The sequence below is a fragment of the Anomaloglossus baeobatrachus genome, chromosome 5, assembly GCF_048569485.1.
Source record: "Anomaloglossus baeobatrachus isolate aAnoBae1 chromosome 5, aAnoBae1.hap1, whole genome shotgun sequence".
Taxonomy (NCBI): Eukaryota; Metazoa; Chordata; class Amphibia; order Anura; family Aromobatidae; genus Anomaloglossus; species Anomaloglossus baeobatrachus.
Window position 1 is genome coordinate 168697062 of NC_134357.1, and position 26235 is coordinate 168723296.

The 26235-nt window shown below is 39.3% G+C and overlaps 1 protein-coding gene across 1 annotated transcript in view; it reads right to left on the reverse strand.

Annotated features, from left to right (window-relative positions):
* Window positions 1–11787: 11787 nt before the first annotated feature.
* Window positions 11788–26235, reverse strand: part of CHAT (choline O-acetyltransferase) — a 180597-nt gene continuing 166149 nt past the window's right edge. Inside the window, exons 14-15 of the mRNA XM_075347294.1 lie at window positions 21071–21208; window positions 11788–12299 (exon numbers count right to left, since the gene is read on the reverse strand). Of these exons, the coding sequence (XP_075203409.1) occupies window positions 12036–12299; window positions 21071–21208 (402 nt within the window). The 3' untranslated portion in view covers window positions 11788–12035. The remainder of the gene's footprint in view (window positions 12300–21070; window positions 21209–26235) is intronic.

Below are 26235 nucleotides of genomic sequence, written 5' to 3' on the forward strand. Positions count from 1 at the left end.
CCAACATTTTCATTTTCAGAGTGCTAGGCAGCTGCTTAGAAGAACCCATGGCTGCTGTTTTTTGGCACAAGGTTAGAAGAGGCAGAGTTTTTATAAAGCTGTGACATTTGCATCACCTGACCTTTCCTAACAATGATAGCGAACAAGCCATAACCCTAACAGGCTAATTAAGGTCTGAAATTTTGGTCAAACTTAACTAAGCACACAAATCTCCATGGGAGTCCAAACTTTTGTAGTTTCCTATTTGTAATTTTTAAAGTATAAAATATGAAAATATTTTTTTTGTCTAAAATACAAAGGATATGCGTCACCTTTAACTTTATGCCTTTTAGAGATCAGTTTATCTTGAATTAGAACTGTTTGCATTTAAATATATTTATTTTTGTGGACACAAAGATTAAGCTGTTGTCTTGACCAGTACTGCTATATAAGAGACTAATCTATGGACCATTGGAATCCTTGAGGAAAGAGATTATAATTTCTCTAACACGTGGGATAATTTTTGGTCTGTGCTTTTTCCCCATTATTGGTGGGATCTGGGAGGCAACTTGAAATATTAGCGGTTTAGTGAGTGCTCACTTCTGGCCGGAATACCCAACGTGACCCACTTCATATTATGCATTCCAAACTGTGCTAAGTGGAGCCCCAAAGGACCTATATTTATCAAATGGATATTTTAATCTACGCAACGAAAAACATTATATAAAGGTCGGTACACATTTTGCACTCTATTTTATGTCAATATTTTATATATCCATGTTTAGACCATTAGATTCACTATTCCATTTTATCTGTGGTTCCCTATGCGCCATTAGTATTTTATTTATATTTTATATTTTTTATATATGCTTATAAAAATATTTAAGAATATATTGCATTATACAGTTACATATCAGACTAGTTTGCATGGTAGACAACCCAGACCGATCCGTATTGGTGTCCTGTTTTCAAGCCATGAGGATATATTACTAATTTGACTTAGTGATATATCGTTATGAAATATTTTGAGGATGCAACATGAAAACATTTTTCATACACTAACTCAAAAGCACAAAAGAATAGTAAACACATCATACATTGTGTAATATTTCTCCTCCACAAAAACCTTGACTCATTAGATGTTTTCTAATGTAATTTAACATAGGAAATGTATTTGAGGTATTGCTTATTACAACATAATTGCTGCATGCTTCCACTAATGAGAGACCTCAGCAACGTTAATCAAATATTGTGTTATTTACATAATTATACAACATTATCATTTTATGCAATATTATTTTGTTCTGTATAATGAATTTTAGATATAATCTAATGGAAAAATAATCTAAGATGTCTGATTTACTCATGAATGGATGCACTACAGTCTAGAGGTTAAAAAAAATAAAAGGTAGTGATGAACTGGTATTGCTAGAAATCACAGGCACTGGGCAGCTTCACGATCAAGACTTTTACAATGTAAAGCCTTTTACAATATGACTGCTTATATTTTGATGATGAAATAAATGGCTCATATTTTATTATGAACTCATTCCTTACTAACGTCCATGCTCAAATATTGTCTCTTTTGTAGTGTTTTGTATACTCAAGAAGAATATGAATAAAGGTCCATTCATACTAACCGACCATTAGCTTTTTGCTGATTAGTGATTGTATTATAAGCTCTTTAGACAGTGGTTGAGATGCTCATTGAAAGATTAGTAAGGGTATGTTTACACATCAAGTTTTTGCTGCTTTTTTTTCCACATTTCCCCAAAAACATCTCTTCTCAGGATAAACGCAGCTTACACGATGCTCATTTTTTTGTGTGTTTTACTTGAATTTTTTTATTCATTTCTTTCAATAAGTGAAAGACGCTGAAAGAATTGACGTTGTAGATTTTAAAAAATGCATTTTGTCTCCTATATGATGTACACTGAAAAGCAAAAGGGTAACAATATTGTAAACTTTTGAATTTCAAGCTCCAACATTCACCATCAACTACAGCTTTGAGCATGAGACTACCTTCTTTTTATAGACAATTATTTTGGCTATCTCATACATAAATTTGACCTGTAACTATTTAACATGTGATTAGTTATGCAGATTCTTGTCACTGCATTGTTACTGTTTTGATTCTGGTGTTTGAAAACTCTTTTTCTTCCTGTATACTACAAATTACAAACTGTTCTCACATTCCCTAATAGCTCAGGTCACTGGTTCTCATCAAGGATCAGCCATGAAGAAGATTTCCCAAGAAAAGAGGAACAGCATCATCCAGCTCATCGATTGCAGTCTCTCGGCCCAGAAAACTGCCAAACTACATCATGTGAGTGTCATGACAGTTGGAAGAATACAAAATGAAGTCCATCCATTCAAAAACCAAGAGGTAGACTTCCAGGGAATATATCAGAGTCAACAAGTTACTCATCACAAGGTATATCACTTCTAATACGACAAACACGACAGTGGAGATGGTTTGTATTGTATGCTTCGAAATAGTGAGATCAAAAATGTGTGTACAAGCACTGTTGTGTGAAGCATGTTACACTAGTCTAGAATGGTGGCCCGAAAAAAGGTGAAGACGCCTCGACTTCAATATCGTCATAAGAAGCATCTGCTCTAGTTTGCCAAAAAGTGGACAGTAGAAGATTGTAAATAGGTGATTTCGAGCAATGAGAGGAATATTTCAATAGACTAGGCTCTGATGGGTGAAAGTAGGTAAAAAAAAAACAAGGGAAAAAGGAGCTAACGGATTGACAAATTGACATAGCTGTAAAGTTCTGTGGAGGAAGCCTGATGATATAGGATTGTTTCACAGACAAAAGTGTTGGAATCTTGATTAGGATTGATGGTAGACCAGGAATGTGTAGGTAGAGACCTGGAATCATATATTGGTTAAGACATGATTGAATCTGATAGAGAACATGCCCAGAAGGATTCAGGCAGTGTTGAAAACCAAAGGTGGATTTATAAAATACTAACAAATATTAAAAATTCAGATTTTTAGGAGACAAACAGTAACAATGTAGTGACATGACTATAATCTGCTTAACTGAATAGGATAACTGAAGTGAGCACTAATATATATATATATATGAGTGCAAGCCAAAAATACATACTATATATAAGAATAAGGCTGCACATCAAACTTAGATAATGGTATAATGCCTCAAGCATATGGAAAAATATTGGAATATACAATGAAAAATGCTACTTGCTAATTTGAACATGTGAATAATGAATTGCATACCTGCCATGAATATTAGGAAAAAGGAGATATTTAGCAATCGCATTGATCAATGTAACTGAGCCCCAAGGCCTCGTCAAGGCATATCTCTATATTGGGGTCCCTAGCTCTGTGACCCTAACTGTGTGTCATCTCATTGCAATTAAAAACTGCTATGGGTGGAGAGGGGTAACTAAGGACTTTCTTATATAGGAGATGGAAAAAACATGGCCGAAAGGGGCGGAGCTGTGTTTTCCATATGCTTGAGGCATTATACCATTATCTAAGTTTGATGTGCAGCCTTATTCTTATATATAATCTGCTTAAGGCTATTTGTGCACAGTGCATTTTTCACGGCGTTTTTGCGCATTTTTCGGGTGTGTTTTTGTGCGTTTTTGGGCTCAAAACTGCATGACTTTGCTTCCCCAGCAAAGTGTATGAGTTTTCATTTTTGCTGTCCGCACACAACTTTTTTTTTAAGCTGCGTTTTTGAGCTTAAAAAAAAATGGACATGTCAATTCTTTCCTGCATTTTTCTGTGTTTTCCCCCCATGCAATGCATTGGAAAAATGCAGAAAAACGCAGAGATAAAAAACGCAGCAAAACGCAGCCAAAAACACAAACACATGCATATGCCTTGAATATTACCTGCTTAACCCAGCAGGAAGTACGCCGCCGCCTCGAAATCACTAAGGTTGACAAATCTCCGGGCCCGGATGGCATACACCCCAGAGTACTACAGGAATTGAGTTCTGTGATAGATAGACCATTATTTTTAATCTTCTCAGATTCCTTGATAACAGGGTCGGTACCGCAGGACTGGCGCATAGCAAATGTGGTGCCAATATTCAAAAAGGGGACAAAAACTGAGCCGGGAAATTATAGGCCAGTAAGTTTAACCTCTACGGTTGGTAAAATCCTTGAGGGTTTCTTGAGAGATGCTATACTGGAGTATCTCAAGAAAAATAACCTTATGACAGAGTATCAACATGGGTTTATGAGGGATCGATCCTGTCAAACTAATTTGATCAGCTTCTATGAAGAGGTAAGTTCAAGTCTGGACCAGGGAAATGCAGTGGATGTTGTGTATATGGACTTTTCAAAAGCTTTTGATACGGTGCCACACAAAAGGTTGGTACATAAAATGAGAATAATGGGGATAGGGGAAAATATGTGTAACTGGGTTAAAAACTGGCTAAGTGATAGGAAACAAAGGGTGGTTATTAATGGTACGTACTCGGACTGGGTCTCAGTTCATAGTGGGGTACCACAGGGGTCAGTATTGGGCCCGCTTCTTTTCAACATATTTATAAATGACCTTGTTGGGGGCATGCGGAGTAGAATTTCAATATTTGCAGATGATACTAAACTCTGCAGGGTAATCAATACAGAGGAGGATAATTTTATATTACAGGGAGATTTATGTAAATTGGAGGATTGGGCTGAGAAGTGGCAATTGAAGTTTAATGTAGATAAATGTAAGGTCATGCACTTGGGTAGAAGAAATAACATTTATGATTATGTACTTAATTGTAGAACACTGGGTAAAACAGACACAGAAAAAGACTTGGGTGTATTGGTGGATGGTAAACTTCACTTTAGTGGACAGTGTCAGGCAGCTGCTGCCAGGGCTAATAAAATAATGGGATGTATTAAAAGAGGTATAAGTGTTCATGAAAAAAATATAGTTCTACCTCTGTACAAGTCACTAGTGCGACCGCACTTAGAATACTGTGTACAATTCTGGTCACCGATATATAAGAAGGACATAGCTGAACTGGAGAGGGTGCAGAGAAGAGCCACCAAGATTATTAGAGGAATGGGTGGGCTGCAATACCAAGACAGGTTATTAAACTTGGGGTTATTTAGTTTGGAAAAACGAAGGCTTAGGGGGGATCTAATCACAATGTATAAATATATGAGGGGACAGTACAGAGACCTTTCCAAAGATCTCTTTACACCTAGGCCTGCGACTGGAACACGGGGGCATCCGCTACGTCTTGAGGAAAGAAGGTTTAATCATAATCACAGACGAGGATTCTTTACTGTACGAGCAGTGAGACTATGGAACTCTCTGCCGCATGATGCTGTAATGAGTGATTCACTACTAACATTTAAGCAGAGCCTGGACGCATTTCTTGAAAAATTTAATATTACCAGTTATGTATATTAGAGTTTATGACAGGGTATTGATCCAGGGAACTAGTCTGATTGCCGGATGTGGAGTCAGGAAGGAAATTTTTTCCCCATTGGAGCTTATTTGACACATTGGGGGTTTTTTTGCCTTCCTCTGGATCAACATGTTAGGCTACGGGTTGAACTAGATGGACTTAGAGTCTCCCTTCAACCTTAAAAACTATGATACTATGATACTATGCGTTTTTACCGGTGCAATTTTTGTGCGTTTTTGCCGCAAGTGCGTTTTTATGCGTTTTTGTGCATTTTTAGCCGACAAAAATGCACAAAAACGCAGCGTCAAAATAAAGCAGCATGCGCACATAGCCTAACTAATAATTTCTAAATAGCTGCAAGTCAAATTTATGTATGAGCTATCCAAGCTGATTGTCTATAAAATGAAAGCTGAAGTGGATGGTGAGGTATGGAGCCTGAAAGTCAAAAGTTCAAAACATTCTTACCCTTTTGATCATCAATGTATGTACTTGTGATCCTGTTTGATGTATATACAGCAGTCTTAGTGTCTTCTGTGTGATGTATGTACATCAAACCCAGTGTCTCCTATGTAAGGTATGTAAATCAGCCCCTTATGTGATGTATATATAGCAGAGTCTCAGTGTGATGTATAGAATAGTCTCTGTGTCTCGTATGTAATGTACAGTATATATATATATCAGCCTCAGTGTCTCCTATGTGATGAATACAGCAGAGTCTGTGTTTCCTATGTGATGTATATAAAGTATTCTATGTGATGTGTATGCAATAGACTTGGTGTCTCTTATGTGATCTATACAATAGACTCGGTGTCTCCAATGTGATATATACAGAAGACTTGGTATCTTCTATGTGAAGAATACTGGAGAACTGCAACTGATTGAGTTCTATAGCTGTTATCTGTGCAGGGATTAATTTACCCCTTTGAGGAATTGAGCAGTGTAATATACATCCATGTTCAGCAAATGGTGGTATAACTGGTGGTAATGTGTAGGTAGAGACCTGGAATCATATATTGGTTAAGACATGATTGAATCTGATAGAGAACATGCCCAGAAGGATTCAGGCAGTGTTGAAAACCAAAGGTGGATTTATAAAATACTAACAAATATTAAAAATTCAGATTTTTAGGAGACAAACAGTAACAATGTAGTGACATGACTATAATCTGCTTAACTGAATAGGATAACTGAAGTGAGCACTAATATATATATATATATGAGTGCAAGCCAAAAATACATACTATATATAAGAATAAGGCTGCACATCAAACTTAGATAATGGTATAATGCCTCAAGCATATGGAAAAATATTGGAATATACAATGAAAAATGCTACTTGCTAATTTGAACATGTGAATAATGAATTGCATACCTGCCATGAATATTAGGAAAAAGGAGATATTTAGCAATCGCATTGATCAATGTAACTGAGCCCCAAGGCCTCGTCAAGGCATATCTCTATATTGGGGTCCCTAGCTCTGTGACCCTAACTGTGTGTCATCTCATTGCAATTAAAAACTGCTATGGGTGGAGAGGGGTAACTAAGGACTTTCTTATATAGGAGATGGAAAAAACATGGCCGAAAGGGGCGGAGCTGTGTTTTCCATATGCTTGAGGCATTATACCATTATCTAAGTTTGATGTGCAGCCTTATTCTTATATATAATCTGCTTAAGGCTATTTGTGCACAGTGCATTTTTCACGGCGTTTTTGCGCATTTTTCGGGTGTGTTTTTGTGCGTTTTTGGGCTCAAAACTGCATGACTTTGCTTCCCCAGCAAAGTGTATGAGTTTTCATTTTTGCTGTCCGCACACAACTTTTTTTTTAAGCTGCGTTTTTGAGCTTAAAAAAAAATGGACATGTCAATTCTTTCCTGCATTTTTCTGTGTTTTCCCCCCATGCAATGCATTGGAAAAATGCAGAAAAACGCAGAGATAAAAAACGCAGCAAAACGCAGCCAAAAACACAAACACATGCATATGCCTTGAATATTACCTGCTTAACCCAGCAGGAAGTACGCCGCCGCCTCGAAATCACTAAGGTTGACAAATCTCCGGGCCCGGATGGCATACACCCCAGAGTACTACAGGAATTGAGTTCTGTGATAGATAGACCATTATTTTTAATCTTCTCAGATTCCTTGATAACAGGGTCGGTACCGCAGGACTGGCGCATAGCAAATGTGGTGCCAATATTCAAAAAGGGGACAAAAACTGAGCCGGGAAATTATAGGCCAGTAAGTTTAACCTCTACGGTTGGTAAAATCCTTGAGGGTTTCTTGAGAGATGCTATACTGGAGTATCTCAAGAAAAATAACCTTATGACAGAGTATCAACATGGGTTTATGAGGGATCGATCCTGTCAAACTAATTTGATCAGCTTCTATGAAGAGGTAAGTTCAAGTCTGGACCAGGGAAATGCAGTGGATGTTGTGTATATGGACTTTTCAAAAGCTTTTGATACGGTGCCACACAAAAGGTTGGTACATAAAATGAGAATAATGGGGATAGGGGAAAATATGTGTAACTGGGTTAAAAACTGGCTAAGTGATAGGAAACAAAGGGTGGTTATTAATGGTACGTACTCGGACTGGGTCTCAGTTCATAGTGGGGTACCACAGGGGTCAGTATTGGGCCCGCTTCTTTTCAACATATTTATAAATGACCTTGTTGGGGGCATGCGGAGTAGAATTTCAATATTTGCAGATGATACTAAACTCTGCAGGGTAATCAATACAGAGGAGGATAATTTTATATTACAGGGAGATTTATGTAAATTGGAGGATTGGGCTGAGAAGTGGCAATTGAAGTTTAATGTAGATAAATGTAAGGTCATGCACTTGGGTAGAAGAAATAACATTTATGATTATGTACTTAATTGTAGAACACTGGGTAAAACAGACACAGAAAAAGACTTGGGTGTATTGGTGGATGGTAAACTTCACTTTAGTGGACAGTGTCAGGCAGCTGCTGCCAGGGCTAATAAAATAATGGGATGTATTAAAAGAGGTATAAGTGTTCATGAAAAAAATATAGTTCTACCTCTGTACAAGTCACTAGTGCGACCGCACTTAGAATACTGTGTACAATTCTGGTCACCGATATATAAGAAGGACATAGCTGAACTGGAGAGGGTGCAGAGAAGAGCCACCAAGATTATTAGAGGAATGGGTGGGCTGCAATACCAAGACAGGTTATTAAACTTGGGGTTATTTAGTTTGGAAAAACGAAGGCTTAGGGGGGATCTAATCACAATGTATAAATATATGAGGGGACAGTACAGAGACCTTTCCAAAGATCTCTTTACACCTAGGCCTGCGACTGGAACACGGGGGCATCCGCTACGTCTTGAGGAAAGAAGGTTTAATCATAATCACAGACGAGGATTCTTTACTGTACGAGCAGTGAGACTATGGAACTCTCTGCCGCATGATGCTGTAATGAGTGATTCACTACTAACATTTAAGCAGAGCCTGGACGCATTTCTTGAAAAATTTAATATTACCAGTTATGTATATTAGAGTTTATGACAGGGTATTGATCCAGGGAACTAGTCTGATTGCCGGATGTGGAGTCAGGAAGGAAATTTTTTCCCCATTGGAGCTTATTTGACACATTGGGGGTTTTTTTGCCTTCCTCTGGATCAACATGTTAGGCTACGGGTTGAACTAGATGGACTTAGAGTCTCCCTTCAACCTTAAAAACTATGATACTATGATACTATGCGTTTTTACCGGTGCAATTTTTGTGCGTTTTTGCCGCAAGTGCGTTTTTATGCGTTTTTGTGCATTTTTAGCCGACAAAAATGCACAAAAACGCAGCGTCAAAATAAAGCAGCATGCGCACATAGCCTAACTAATAATTTCTAAATAGCTGCAAGTCAAATTTATGTATGAGCTATCCAAGCTGATTGTCTATAAAATGAAAGCTGAAGTGGATGGTGAGGTATGGAGCCTGAAAGTCAAAAGTTCAAAACATTCTTACCCTTTTGATCATCAATGTATGTACTTGTGATCCTGTTTGATGTATATACAGCAGTCTTAGTGTCTTCTGTGTGATGTATGTACATCAAACCCAGTGTCTCCTATGTAAGGTATGTAAATCAGCCCCTTATGTGATGTATATATAGCAGAGTCTCAGTGTGATGTATAGAATAGTCTCTGTGTCTCGTATGTAATGTACAGTATATATATATATCAGCCTCAGTGTCTCCTATGTGATGAATACAGCAGAGTCTGTGTTTCCTATGTGATGTATATAAAGTATTCTATGTGATGTGTATGCAATAGACTTGGTGTCTCTTATGTGATCTATACAATAGACTCGGTGTCTCCAATGTGATATATACAGAAGACTTGGTATCTTCTATGTGAAGAATACTGGAGAACTGCAACTGATTGAGTTCTATAGCTGTTATCTGTGCAGGGATTAATTTACCCCTTTGAGGAATTGAGCAGTGTAATATACATCCATGTTCAGCAAATGGTGGTATAACTATCCATATGGCTCTTGGCAGAAAAGAGGTCCCCCCCCACCCCTGTCCTAATAGATCGCTTAATGTGCATAGGCTATTATTGTTCACTGCAGCACAGGTCCTGCATACAAAGTATGATACACTTCCTAAACGATGATCTTCTGGGTTAACCAAAGGTAATTTCACCTGATGAACAACGTTTTGCTGTTTAGACTGCACAATTATCAGGAAATGAGCACTCTTTTGAATGCTTGTTCACAATGATCGGGCAGTGTGAACGTACCTTTAGAGTGGTACATGTTATCAACACGGCGATTTGTTATTTTTTTGTTTATTTCTATCCATCTACAGTACAGACCAAAAGTTTGGACACACCTTCTCATTCAAAGAGTTTTCTTTATTTTCATGACTCTGAAAATTGTAGATTCACATTGAAGGCATCAAAACTATGAATTAACACATGTGGAATGAAATACTTAACAAACAAGTGAGAAACAACTAAAAATGTGTTATATTCTAGGTTCTTCAAAGTAGACACCTTTTGCTTTGATTACTGGCTTGCACACTCTTGGCATTGTCTTGATGAGCTTCAAGAGGTAGTCATCGGAAATGGTTTTCAGTTCACAGGTGTGCCCTGTCAGGTTTAATAAGTGGGATTTCTTGTCTTATAAATAGGGTTGGGACCATCAGTTGTGTTGTGCAGAAGTCTGGTGGATACACTGCTGATAGTCCTACTGAATAGACTGTTAGCTGCTTTTTTCTTGCCATAATACAAATTCTAAGTAAAAAAAAATGAGTGGCCATCATTACTTTAAGAAATGAAGGTCAGTCAGTCCAAAAAATTTTGAAAACTTTGAAAGGGTCACCAAGTGCAGTGGCAAAAACCATCAAACGCTACAAAGAAACTGGCTCACATGAGGACCGCCCCAGGAAAGGAAAACCAAGAGTCACCTCTGCTGCAGAGGATAAGTTCATCCAAGTCACCAGCCTCAGAAATTGCAGGTTAACAGCAGCTTAGATTAGAGACCAGGTTAATGCCACACAGAGTTCTAGCAGCAGACACATCTCTACAACAACTGTTAAGAGGAGATTTTGTGCAGCAGACCTTCATGGTGAAATAGCTGATAGGAAACCACTGCTAAGGATAAGCAACAAGCAGAAGAGACTTGTTTGGGCTAAAGAACACAAGGAATGGACATTAGACCAGTGGAAATCTGTTCTTTGGTCTGACAAGTCCAAATTTGAGATCTTTGAATCCAACCACCGTGTCTTTGTGTAACGCAGAAAAGGTGAACGGATGGACTCTACATGCCTGATTCCCACCGTGAAGCATGGAGGAGGAGGTGTGATGGTGTGGGGGTGCTTTGCTGGTGACACTGTTGGGGATTTATTCAAAATTGAAGGCATACTGAACCAGCATGGCTACCACAGCATCTTGCAGCAGCATGCTATTCCATCCGGTTTGCATTTAGTTGGACCATCACTTATTTTTAAACAGGACAATGACCCCAAACAGACCTCCAGGCTGAGTAAGGGCTATTTGACTAAGAAGGAGAGTGATGTGGTGCTACGCCAGATGACCTGGCCTCCACAGTCACCAGACCTGAACCCAATCGAGATGGTTTGGGGTGAGCTGATCCGCAGAGTGAAGGCAAAAGGGCCAACAAGTGCTAAGCATCTCTGGGAACTCCTTTAAAACTGTTGGAAGACCATTTCCGGTGAAGCTCATCAAGAGACTGCAAAGAGTGTGCAAAGCAGTAATCAAAGCAAAAGGTGGCTACTTTGAAGAACCTAGAATATAAGACATATTTTCAGTTGTTTCACACTTTTTGGTTAAGTATTTCATTCCACATGTGTTAATTCATAGTTTTGATGCCTTCAATGTGAATCTACAATTTTCAGAGTCATGAAAATAAAGAAAACTCTTTGAATGAGAAGGTGTGTCCAAACCTTTGGTCTGTACTGTATGTAAGAGACAAACATAGAGTATATTACAAAAAAAATTCTCCTGCCTTTAGATCAACATCTTTGTATTTAGTTGCTTTTGACAAGTATCTTATATCTTTATTTACGTTTAATTTTTATATACTCTAGTGACCTTTTACCTTGAAAATATACATTTAAAAATATGATATATTTATGGAAAATAAATATTTATACCACCTATGTTATATGTTAAAAAGTTATCTAGGATCTGTGCCCATTCTTTGGTTCTAATTTTCTTTCCTTCACTGGTGTTTGGGCCGTAGTGTTGTATTGTACACATAGGTCACCCATGGCAGTCAGACTTTCTTCCAGTGATTTGGCAAAAATGTCAGATGAAGTTTCTTTGCAGTCACGAAAACTTGAGATGCAGAAGAGGATGTTTTCTGGCTGTGGGTTGTAACAGGCACCATATCCATTTGGCACTACTGGACCATAGCAGCAAAACATTTCCATTGTGGTGGGAACCTGAAAATCGATTGCAACACCATCACTGAAATTATACTTAGCAACATTAGCTTGCATGAGAGAAATTGAAACAGGTTTTAATATACACTGTGTGCAGAATTATTAGGCAAATGAGTATTTTGATCACATGATACTTTTTATACATGTTGTCCTACTCCAAGCTGTAGCTTGAGAGCCAACTACCAATTAAGTAAATCAAGGGATATGCATCTCTGTAATGAGGAGGGGTGTGGTGTAATGACATCAACACCCTATATAAGGTGTGCTTAATTATTAGGCAACTTCCTTTCCTTTGCCAAAATAGGACAGAAGAGAGATTTGACGGGCTCTGAAAAGTCCAAAATTGTGAGATGTCTTGCAGAGGGATGTAGCAGTCTTGAAATTGCCAAACATTTGAAGCGTGATCACCAAACAATCAAGCATTTTATGGCAAATAGCCAACAGGGTCGCAAGAAGCGTGTTGGGCAAAAAAGGCGCAAAATAACTGCCCATGAATTGAGGAAAATCAAGCGTGAAGCTGCCAAAATGCCATTTGCCACTAGTTTGGCGATATTTCAGAGCTGCAACGTTACTGGAGTATCAAAAAGCACAAGGTGTGCCATACTCAGTGACATGGCCAAGGTAAGGATGGCTGAAAAACGACCACCTTTGAACAAAAAACATAAGATAAAACGTCAAGACAGGGCCAAGAAATATCTTAAGACTGATTTTTCAAAGGTTTTATGGACTGATGAAATGAGAGTGACTCTTGATGGTCCAGATGGATGGGCCAGAGGCTGGATCAGTAAAGGGCAGAGAGCTCCACTCCGACTCAGACGCCAGCACGGTGGAGGTGGGGTACTGGTATGGGCTGGTATCATCGAAGATGAACTTGTGGGACCTTTTTGGGTTGAGGATGACGTGAAGTTCAACTCCCAGACCTACTGCCAGATTCTGGAAGACAACTTCTTCAAGGAGTGGTACAGGAAGAAGTCGGTATCGTTCAAGAAAAACATGATTTTCATGCAGGACAATGCTCCATCATATGCATCTAATACTCCACAGCGTGGCTTTCCAGTAAAGGTCTAATAGATGAAAAAATAATGACATGGCCCACTTGTTCACCTGATCTGAACCCCATAGAGAACCTGTGGTCCCTCATAAAATGTGAGATCTACAGGGAGGGAAAACAGTACACCTCTTGGAAAAGTGTCTGAGAGGCTGTGGTAGCTGCTGTACGCAATATTGATTGTAAACAGATCAAGCAACTGACAGAATCTATGGATGGTAGGCTGTTGAGTGTCATCATAAAGAAGGTGGCTATATTGGTCACTAATTTTTGGGGGGTTTGTTTTTGCATGTCAGAAATGTTTATTTCTAAATTGTGTGCAGTTATATTAGTTTACCTGGTGAAAATAAACAAGTGAGATGGGAATATATTTGTTTTTTATTAAGTTGCCTAATAATTCTGCACAGTAATAGTTACCTGCATAAACAGATATCCTCCTAAAATAGCCAAATCTAAAAAAACCCCACTCCAACTTCCAAAAACATTAAGCTTTGATATTTATGAGTCTTTTGGGTTGATTGAGAACATAGTTGTTGATCAATAATAAAAAAAATCCTCTAACATACAACTTGCCTAATAATTCTGCACACGGTGTAGATTCGACCACGATAAACAACCAATTCATCAAAACTTTCTAAACCGTCCCCACCCCCTTACACTTTAGATAGTTGGCTGCTGAATGATGGTTTGGCTGGCTGCTACCTCACCCGCCTCTCACATGCACAGGAATGTTCACTTAGTTGACAGCTCTTGTGTCGCAGAGGATGCGGTGTACAAATTGGTAGAGGGCGGTGACGCTGGCTCCATCTTACACCAATCAGCGTGAGGCACAGTAGATGCGTGTACTGTGCGGAGGGTCAGTGAACTGGAGGCCGGAGTAGAGTGCTGGGGAACAGGAGCAAATGTGAGTTTTTTTCATGTGTGAGGGATGTTTATATATATGTAGGAGGCTGTGTTGGGGCTGATAATATATATAGGAGGCTTTGTGGGGGCTCAGAAATCTATATAGAAGGCTATGTGGGGGCTGAAAAATATATATAGGATACTATGCAAGGGCTCAGAAATATATATATTAGGCTACGTTTGGGCTCTTGCTGTATATATGAAGCTAAATAGGGCTCATAATATATATAGGAGGATATGTGTGGGCTCAAAATATATATAGGAGGCTATGTGGGGGTTCATGCTGTATTTAAGAGGCTATCTGAAGCTCAGTGTTGTACTGCCAATGGCGGCAGACCATACAGCTGCTACGAAGACCATGAGCTTGAGGGGCCCAGTGCCAGCACCAGCGTCCCCTCCACCAGTCATCATCACTGATGCTGATACAGTTGAAAGCAATGATGAAAGAGGGTGCGATCCATCTACACCCCCTCCTCTATCATTCCTCGGTTGTGCCAGCGCTTTTACATCTCAGCACAGTGGGGCACGATGATGTCACTAATGCTTGCCCGCTGTATCGAGATGTGCAGAGCGGCAGGACACACGCTGAGGAGACTGAAGCAGCAGGGGAAAGAGGTGAGGTGAGTATTTTTAATTTTTTTTTATTTTTTTCTAAATCAGTGAGTATACAGAGGGAGGACTATGGGGGGTGCATTATACCATTTGGAGGACTATGCAAATACATTATAAAATATGGAGGACTATGGGATCTGCTTAATAATATATGGAGTGCTATGTGGGGGCCATTATACTATATGGAGGACTATAGGGGGGACAGTACAATATATGGAAGTCAAAGTAGGGCCCATGTTACTGTATGCAGGACTATGAGGGGTGCATAATACTATGTGGAGGACTATGTGGGGCCAATTATAATATGTGGAAGGCTATGTGGGGGCCATGATAATATTAAAAGGGCTATGTGGAGGCATTATACTATTTGGTGGGTTACTTGCGGGACATAATATTTGGAGGGTTATGAGAGAGCCTTTAGACTTTATGGAGGGCTATTTGAGGGCTGTTTGTTGTGGGCCATTATACAGTGGGAAGAGGTGTGGCGGCCATTAAACTGTAAGCTTTATGTAAACCCATTATACTGCATGGAGGGCTGTGTGGGGGTCACAGTTGGGGTTCATACTCTGTTGGAGTCACCATACTTTTCTAGGGTGGTTGAGGAGGCACAGCATGGTCATTATACTGTGCATTTGGAGGGTACTGTGGAGGAATTCACTGTGGTAGTATCATACAGTGTTTTGGGGGCACTTTTGTTTAAGGGGGCAATGTAATGGGAATCTAGGGATTTTAATAGGAGGAAAATTAGTTTCTAAGGGCTGTAAAGTTGCTAGATATGTTTTTATGCGACCCAGACAAATATTATATTTTGTTTTATTTTTCTTTCTTTTTGGGCAATTATTTCTTCTGCTATGGCCCATGTGTGGGTTGATACAGTATATAGGGGGCTGTCAGCATACTTAATTCTGCTCAATAATAAGTGAAAAAAATATTAATATAAAATAATAATTATAATTAATATGCTAATATTAATATTGAGCAGAATTAATTTCAGCCTTTTGGTTCCGCCCTCCACACCAAGTTATGTCTCTCATGTGGCCCCTCAGGAAAATGAATTGCCCACCCCTGGTTTAGAGCATGGAACGTTCATACTAATCATTGGTGCACATGCAATGTGCTCAGCCTGTTTAAACAGCCCATTAAACAATTGCTGATCGGTTACAGGTAGCTGTTTGGCAGCCATTTAATCACCGCAGTCGGCCTGTCTAAATGCAACCTCAGCAACTATTTTATTAGGTGGATTTCAAGTTGTTCAGATTTTCCATTGGAGAATTAACGGCTGAGCCACATAACCATTACTATTGGTACTGTTGTTATTCTGGAGAGGTCAAATATCACATAAGTGGTTATGCATGGCCCTCTAATGAGTGGAAAAAAACATTAAGTACAATCGCTCATCAATTTATACATTACTTAGTGTCTTGAATCTACAAGTTCACTTCCAACCAAATTATGACTAATTATTCTGAATTTAAGTATGTAAAATGTATTTTCATCCATCTATTGTGGCAGATAATTTATCTAACTAAAATTGTGGTTGAGCATTTGATCTGTGAGGAAGCTACACTATAAGTGATGGAGGGGAAACCTGTATCAGTAAGTGCCACAAACTCTTGTTCACATTAAGGACAACCTGTCAGCAAGATTTTTTAATGTAATGTAAGGACATGGCTATAATGGCACTGTAATACTGATTAAGTTGATACATTTGGTAAAAAAAATCTGCTTTGTTCTTCTTCTTTAATCACCATTTGAAGTTTTTTTCTGCTAATTTGATTTTGGTGCACAGGGGCCAGACCATACACTGTGTCTTCTCCTCCCTGTTTGTGATTCCCTTGCCCCTCCCCTGCCTCCGGTCTTTGAATAACAAATCACTACTTTTTGAATGACCTGCCTCTTCTGTTAGAAATCTACTCTTCAAACAGAGGAGGCAGTCAGAGGGGCCAGGGAATCAAAGACAGGGAGAGGGAGGAGAAGACTAGTGTAGAGTCCAACCCCTGTGCATTGAAATCTAATTATTAGAAAACTTCAGATGGTGATTAAAGAAGAAAAACAAAGCAGATTTCTTCACCAAAGGTATCAATTTATTGATTATTACAGTGTCGTGCTGACAGGTTCTCTTTAAATTTGTTAAAAATTTAAAATTAACAATCTCTGCTCTCTTTTAACCAGTTGAACACCAAGCCATTTACCCCATTTACTGACTAGGCATAATTTAGTTTTTTTTCCGTGCATGCATATTAATGAGCTGGAATTTTTGTATCCTTCAGATATTCAGATTGTTATTGTATTTTTATTTCGTGATACATGGGGTCTAATCAAAAGATAAATAGTGCAATAGTATTTTGAAAAGACATGTGTACAAACTTTTGAAGGGGAACAACAGAGGCAGAAAAAGGGAAGTGAGGGTGAAATGCCCGAGATGGAGTCAAATCCCATGTAATAAATGGGATTTGCTAAGGAAAGTCAGGGTCAGGAATGACTTGTAAATATAGAGGTATAGCGAATGTAGTATGGTGGCTGTATTCTGCCTAAGGTGAGAAAATATTCTCAAATTTATCAACCTTATAAGATAATATAGCTGAAAATGTATCATTAATCATATACCAACAGAGCCATCTTTTTATTTCCGAGAAATCATGCCTTGGTTTTCTCCAGTCTAAGGCGATAGTTTGTTTGGCAGCAAGGAATATGAAACCAATATAGTACAGGAATATCTGTAATATTTTGGTTCCTTTTGTTGGTTCCTGTAACTGAGAGAATGAGAGAGTGCAGCATAATCCAAAAACTGCATGATTTAGGGCAAAGCCACCATATATGGTATATGCCAATTTTAGTTTGTCATCCTCTAACACATTGAGATGAATAGTTAGGAACAGCTTAGCCTATTTTGGATGGATTGAGGTACCATCCAATCATGACTTTGTAATTAGTCTCTAGCATCAAGGTTGGGTTTAGTCTGCATCAGTTAGAATCAAGCCAATATCAGATTCCTAGTGAGAGTTATAAGTAAGGAGATATCTGTGGGTGTTAGTGTTTAGAGGGGTATAGAGGATCTAATGCCGCTAGGGAAAAATTTATATACCTGAACTTGAGGTTCTTGGTTTAACAAGGTTCGCCGTGACGTGGTAGTGAGCTTCATACAGTCTGATCAGAATGTTAAACCAAGAACCTCTTGTTCATGTACAATGCCTTGCGAAAGTGTTCACGCCGCCTTGATTTTTTTCAACCTTTTCCCACATTTCAGGCTTCAAACATAAAGATAAAAATTAAAATTTTATGGTGAAGAATCAACAAGTGGGACACAATTGTGAAGTTGAACGAAATTTATTGCTTATTTTAAACTTTTTAAAATATAAAAAACTGAAAATTGGTGTGTGCAATATTATTCGTCCCCTTTAAGTTAATACTTTGTAGCGCCACCTTTTTCTGCAAATAATCCTGCAAGTCGCTTAGGGTATGCCTATCAGTTTTACACATCAAGAGATTGAAATTCTTGCCCATTCTTCCTTTGCAAACACCTCGAGCTGAGTGAGGTTGGATGGAGAGCATTTGTGAACAGCAGTTTTCAGCTCTTTCCACAGATTCTCGATTGGATTCAGGTCTGGACTTTGACTTGGCCATTCTAAAACCTGGATACGTTTATTTGTGAACCATTCTATTGTAGATTTTGCTTTATATTTGGGATCATTGTCTTGTTGGAAGACAAATCTCGTCCCAGTCTCAGGTCTTTTGCAGACTCCAACAGGTTTTCTTCAAGAATGGTTCTGTATTTGGCTGCATCCATCTTCCCATCAATTTTAACCATCTTCCCTGTCCCTGCTGAAGAAAAGCAAGCCCAAACCATAATGCTGCCACCACCATGTTCAGGGTGATAAGCTGTGTTGCTTTTATGCTAAACATATCATTTGGCATTGTGCCCAAAAAGTTCGATTTTTGTTTCATCTGACCAAAGCACCTTCTTCCACATGTTTGGTGTGTCTCCCAGGTGGCTTGTGGCAAACTTTAAACGACACTTTTTATGAATATCTTTTAGAAATGGCTTTCTTCTTGCCACTCTTCCATAAAGGCCAGATTTGTGAGACCTCACACCAAATTACCCCTGAGGAAGTCCACAAATGACGAAACACGTGTCGGGAACGGAAGCCAACAAATATAATAGCCTTTATAGCAGGTATTTGTGCAGCTTTTGAGCGCCACATTTATATAGCATATTATAATTTTGATTGCCCATATATACCTTTGCCCATTAATTTTGAAGGACATAGCACTAGGCTCCTTAATACTATTAGGCACACAGCACTGGGCACTTTAATTCCATACAGTACTTGAAGTGTGTAAATATATAATTTATTATATTTAATACTTGAGTGATTATTTATATTGTATTTTTTAATATTAACATTCTTTTTATTTATTCTTGATACTGTAATTTTTGAACAACATCCAATATTTTTTTGCCTTTTTGTCTTAATGCGAAACCTGCACTTTAATTCATATTTTTTTTTAATCAATTATTTTTTACTATATACCCTGCTTGGCCCCATATTTTAGATATTCTTTGTATTGCCTTTGTGGGAACTAACTCTGTGTTAAAAATATCTGTTTGCACATATACCCTGGTTATTCAAAACTGTTTTTTAATATTTTTAAATAAAAATTATAAATATTTTTATACAGTTTTATTGTTTTTTCATATCACCATTGACCCCTTGGAATGGGGATTTGCTCCCGCCATTCCATAGGGGCCTTTTTGATAATCATTTGTCTATAGAGTGACATTCTTGAGTAGGGGATTTTTGAAGTATTTTTGTGATGGTATAGTGTGGCGCTATATCATATGGAATGCCTCCCTTCCAGACAAGAGTTGATTAAACATTCTGGTAGTGAGATGGGACGTTGACTGGAAGGATGTGGAAAAGGTAGAGTAATAGGGGGAGTAATGTCATTTTAAGAGCATATATGTGACCCAGTGAAGAGAGTTTAAATTTGCCTCACATTTTTAATAGAGCGCAAATTTTACGTAGTGTTTGAGGGTAATTTGCAGAGAAGAGGGATTCAGAGTTTGCAGTGAATTTGAAGCCAATGTAGTCAAGTCAAGACCAGAGGCGCATTGAAAAGACAAGTTATGTTTCAATTGTGTTCCAAGAGAGGTGGAAAGGAAAAGATTCAGGACTCTAACAATAATTTTTCATTTGGTGGACACATTTTATTTTCAACCAGGGCAGGGCTACACACAGTAATTTGGACAAACTGTGGCTTTTATTTATTTTCCATATATTTCACACATTGAATCCCACATAAGGTCATAAAAGACCTTTGGGGGGCATTTCATCATTTCTATACTTTATCTTTCATCTGGTTTTCTCTGTGACTGTGGGATCATTGGGTTGGGAACACAGTCATATCTTAGTATACTGTATACACAGTTGCATACAGCAATCGGGAAGGCAGAGTTTGTAACAAACTGTCTCTGCCTTCTCAATGGGGAATCTGGCTATGTCTGACAACCAGTTTCCCTCTGCTGCACCCATACAATCTTGTGCAGCTGTTATACTATGCGTGATGTTTTGATGTCTAAAACGCCACTGCAGAGTACCATGTGGACCGCCCAAACTTTTATAGTCTATGGGTGGTCTGTAAGTAGTTAAAATATGGCTGATATACTGAAGAGGCTTATAGTATTTTGCCAAACTGTAACATTTGTTTGGATCTTTCTCTTGAACGTTGTCAAAACCACAATCCTGATTCACCAAAGCACTCACATGTCCCATTAGTGATTAGAATGTGTGATTCATTATTTCAGGAAAGTTATAAACAAAACATCTATTGTTCTGTGGAGACTCTACCTACAATACGGCATAGAAACACATCATTTTCATCTATTACTTGCCTCATCTGATTTAGTCCTAAATAATCTCACAGAAAATTCAGTTTTCTAATGACGTTTCATGCCTGATTCCAGTATGCCGTTAACGAAAGCAGGCTGCACTGGCTTACTGGATGGAAACCTATATGGACATATTGTTATTTCCGTTCAGGGACATAATTTCCTTTTAATTAGCCCTGTAGTGTATATTTATTTTTTATGGTGGAAGTTGCACATGCTCAATTACATAACTACATACAATATGAGCATATGCGATATCAAGACATCACTAAAATGTCAAATGCTGAACAAATTTGTTTTTTTTTGTGAAACACATACCTGACTGGTAGAGAGTACAAATCGATTACTCGTCAAGTACATTTCGTCTGTAAAAAGTTCCGGCAATTCCTTGCAGTGTTCTCGTGCTAACTCTCTCAGCGCTAGTAAGTGGTTATCAATCGCCATCCCTGTAATAGCCTGAGAAAACATAAAAGAGAACCTGTAGTGATGTGTGACTTCCTAAAGGATCATTCAGATGCCAGTTTTTTTCACAAGCGTTCAAGCCATGGTTTTCACTTGTCAATGGGTCCGTGAAAAATATCAGACAGCACTCGCATGCCATCAATTTGCTGTCCATTTTTCACAAACTGTTTGATATGGGAACCTTAAGAAACGAACATCATTTTTTTTTCATCCAAGGATAACATTGATAAACACTGACATTAAGGCCAAACTGATCAAAACCACTGATGAAAGAAAAACCATTCACTGAAATCCTAATAAGGCTATGTGCGCACTAGAAAAGTGATTTTTCTCAAGAACATTTCTTGAGAAACTTCTGGGAGTTGAAGATTACCGCACCTGCGGTAAAAAACCGCACCAAAACCGCGAGAAAAGCGCATGCGTTTTCGCCGCGATTTTGCCGCGGTTTTTCCGCAGGTTGGTCCCTGCAGTTTTTTTATGCTGAACTGCAATAAATAATATAGATAATAGATAATCGATAGGTAGACAGATAATGGATAGAGGGAAAGATGGATAGATGAATAGATAGATAGATAGATAGATAGATGAGAAAGACCTATATAATGTCCCACCCCCCTGCATATTCTAAGCTGGCACCCTTTAGTGACTTTCATGTGGCACTAAAGGGTGCCTAGCCTTGTATTTAGCCAAAAAATAAATAATTTAAAAAAAAAAATGACGTGAGGTCCCTCCATCTTTTGTAGCCAGCTAGGGTAAAGCAGACGGCTGCAACCTGCAGACCACAGCTGGCAGCTTCACCTTGGCTGGTAATCCAAAACAGAGGCCACCCCACACTGTTATTTTACATTAAATAAATAATTTAAAACAAAAAACGTGGGGTCCCCCCCATATTGGATCACCAGCCAAGGTAAAGCGGACAGCTGGGGTCTGATATTCTCAGACTAGGGAGGTCCACTGTTATTGGACACTCCCCAGCCTAAAAATAGCAGGCTGCAGCTGCCCCAGAAGTGGCGCATCCATTAGACGTGCCAATCCTGGCGCTTCGCCCCAACTCATCCCATTGCCCTGGTGCGGTCGCAAACGGGGTAATATATGGGGTTGATGCCAGATGTGTAATGTCACCTGGCATCAAGCCCTGGGGTTAGTGATGTCACGCATCTATCAGATAAACGACATCACCAACCCAGTCAGTAAGAAATAAAAAATAGGCAACAAAAAAAGTTTTATTTGAAAAAACACTCCTCACGTTCCCTCTTTCACCAATTTATTGACAAGAACAATCAAATCCAATAAGGAGGGGGTCCCAGGACGATCCATACCATAGTCACTGTCCCAGTAAGTGAACAGAAGGTTCCCCATTGGCCGGGAGAGTAATGCAGTGACCTGAGCTAACATCAATAGGTCAGCCCAGGTCACTGCAGGGGATGATGAGCGCTGCTGTCAGTAGGATAGGTGAGATCATTACCTGCTGTGATGATCTCCTGCAGTCCTGCCATCAGCGCTGTCACTACCGTCTATGCCCACCGCGTTCTCTGCAGTATCGCGAGAGCCCGTGACATCACCGCTAGTGACAGTCTCGGGCCGCGGGCATAGACGGCAGTGACAGTGGTGACGTCAGGAGGCAGGAGATCGTCACAGCAGGTAATGATCTCATCTCACCTCCTGACAGCAGCGCCCGTCATCCCCGCGGCTGCACGCACTGCTGTGTGTCAGTGTCTGCCTGCGCTGCAGCGTGACAAGCTGCCGATACTGCGGGCAGACACTGACACACTGCAGGGCGGGCAGCCGCGGGGCCGGAGCGGGACACAGACTGCACGGGCACCTGGAGGTCACATGGAAGTGCTTTTGTGCGGCGTCCAGGGAGTGTGATGTGTGTGTTTACTCTGCTCCGCTTCCTCTTCTGTCATAATGACATCACTCCCTGCAAAACCGAAGGCGGCGATGTGCATTACCGCAGGTAAATCGCGGCTATACCGGGGGTATACCGCACATCATTTGCTACCTGCGGTATACCCCCGGAATTTCGCGATTACATTACAGTGAATGGCGTGAAATACCGGGGATATTCCGCAGGTGCCTGCGGAAAAGAAGTGACATGCACATTTTCTCAAGAAAATCTTCACAAAGAATTTTCTTGAGAAAAAAACGCAGTGTGCGCACAGCTATTTTTTTTTCCCCATAGGTTTTGCTGGGAAATGTCTGCAGAAAGATTTCAAACATTTCTCAAGAAATTTCCGCAGCAAAACCGCGGGTAAATCCGCGGGTAAAAACGGCTAGTGCGCACATAGCCTAAAGCCTAACACACAAATTATTTGAATGCGGATATTTTTGCTGATAACACTAGTATTCTGTATTCCATCTTTCTCTTCTATACTTTTTTATCCATAAATGATGGAACCGGCGATGCAGCCTTTGTATAGACTCTAACGTAAGTGTGAACCTAGCTCTACTTGTACAAACAGCTGAGATCCTTTGTTATTCAACCTAAAACATTATTATAACTTTAAATATAATACTGTACAATGATTTCTAAATGTGCCATAATAAATAATAGACAACATATATTATGAACAGACAGACAGTAGTACTGTATTCTGGCGACCAAGGAAAAACTCTAGGTCCGTATGAAGGAAGGTACAGTGAAAACATGTTTATGATAAATGATCATAAAGGTTAAGTGTAAACAGGCACCTATCAAAAGACACTACATACCAGCTAATGTGGTTAATCATACCAACATGTAGATACAGTCATATGAAAAAGTTTGGGCACCCCTATTAATGTTAACCTTTTTTCTTTATACCAATTTGGGTTTTTGCAACAGCTATTTCAGTTTCATATATCTAATAACTGATGGACTGAGTAATATTTCTGGATTGAAATGAGGTTTATTGTACTAACAGAAAATGTGCAATCCGCATTTAAACAAAATTTGACCGATGCAAAAGTATGGGCATCTCAACATAAAAGTGACATTAATATTTTCATTAATATAAAAAAATATAGCACAGACAAACAGGGGAAGAAACCATATTGTATTTTCATCCTAGTGGATTAAGTCACAATCCCCAATAGACGGATGTCTAGAATATACTCCAAGATAAACTATAGAATTCATGTAAAAACATGTATAGGAGACTCATTCAGGTTTGTAAAACATTAAATTTTATTCAACATCAAAAAGGTAAAATTCATTTTCCATATGATGTAATTATAAGTATGAGGTAAGGTGGATTCTAAACACACCTACCCACCAATAAACCACCCAAATCAGCCCATCAACATCTCAAAAAAAGTATATATCCAGCCAGTGCAAAAGGCAATGAAGGAACACCATGTGGTTGCACAAAATTTCCAGCCAGCGCAAAAGACAATGAAGGAACACCATGTGGTTGCACAATCGCATTCTAAACAACAATATTTGGACTTACCCATGGTGTCAAAACAAAGAGCCTAACAGTGGTGGTTCAGAGGTGGGCAGGTGAGTATCCTTCAACCCGGACGCACGTGTCGCCAAAGCTTCATCAGCAGCCTGCACCTTCTGAAGGATACTCACCTGCCCACCTCTGAACCACCACTGTTAGGCTCTTTGTTTTGACACCATGGGTAAGTCCAAATATTGTTGTTTATAATGCGATTGTGCAACCACACGGTGTTCCTTCATTGTCTTTTGCGCTGGCTGGAAATATACTTTTTTTTAGATGTTGATGGGCTGATTTGGGTGGTTTATTGGTGGGTAGGTGTGTTTAGAATCCACCTTACCTCATACTTATAATTACATCATATGGAAACTGAATTTTACCTTTTTGATGTTGACATTAATATTTTGTAGATCCTCCTTTTGCAAAAATACCAGCCTCTAGTCGCTTCCTGTAGCTTTTAATAAGTTCCTGGATCCTGGATGAAGGTATATTTGACCATTCCTGTTTACAAAACAATTCCAGTTCAGTTAAGTTTGATGGTCGCCGAGCATGGACAGCACGCTTCAAATCATCCCACAGATTTTCAATGATATTCAGGTCTGGGGACTGGGATGGCCATTCCAGAACATTGTAATTGTTCCTCTGCATGAATGCCTGAGTAGATTTGGAGCGGTGTTTAGGATCATTGTCTTGCTGAAATATCCATCCCCTGCGTAACTTCAACTTCGTCACTGATTCTTGCACATTATTGTCAAGAATATGCTGATACTGAGTTGAATCCATGCGACCCTCAACTTTAACAAGATTCCCGGTGCCGGCATTGGCCACACAGCCCCAAAGCATGATGGAACCTCCACCAAATTTTACTGTGGGTAGCAAGTGCTTTTCTTGGAATGCCGTGTTTTTTTGCCTCCATGCATAACGCCTTTTTGTATGACCAAACAACTCAATCTTTGTTTCATCAGTCTACAGGACCTTCTTCCAAAATGTAACTGGCTTGTCCAAATGTGCTTTTGCATACCTCAGGCGACTCTGTTTGTGGCATGCTTGCAGAAACGGCTTCTTTCGCATCACTCTCCCATACAGCTTCTCCTTGTGCATCGTGCGCTGTATTGTTGACCGATGCACATTGACACCATTTGCAGCAAGATGAAGCTGCAGGTCTTTGGAGGTGGTCTGTGGATTGTCCTTGACTGTTATCACCATTCTTCTTCTCTGCCTTTCTGATATTTTTCTTGGCCTGCCACTTCTGGGCTTAACAAGAACTGTACCTGTGTTCTTCCATTTCCTTACTATGTTCCTCACAGTGGAAACTGACAGTTTAAATCTCTGAGACAATTTTTTGTATCCTTCCCCTGAACAACTATGTTGAAAAATCTTTGTTTTCAGATCATTTGAGAGTTGTTTTGAGGAGCCCATGATGCCACTCTTCCTAGGAGATTCAAATAGGAGAACAACTTGCAAGTGGCCACCTTAAATACCTTTTCTCATGATTGGATACACCTGCCTATGAAGTTCAAAGCTCAATGAGGTTACAAAACCAATTTAGTGCTTTAGCAAGTCAGTAAAAAGTAGTTAGGAGTGTTCAAATCAAGAAAT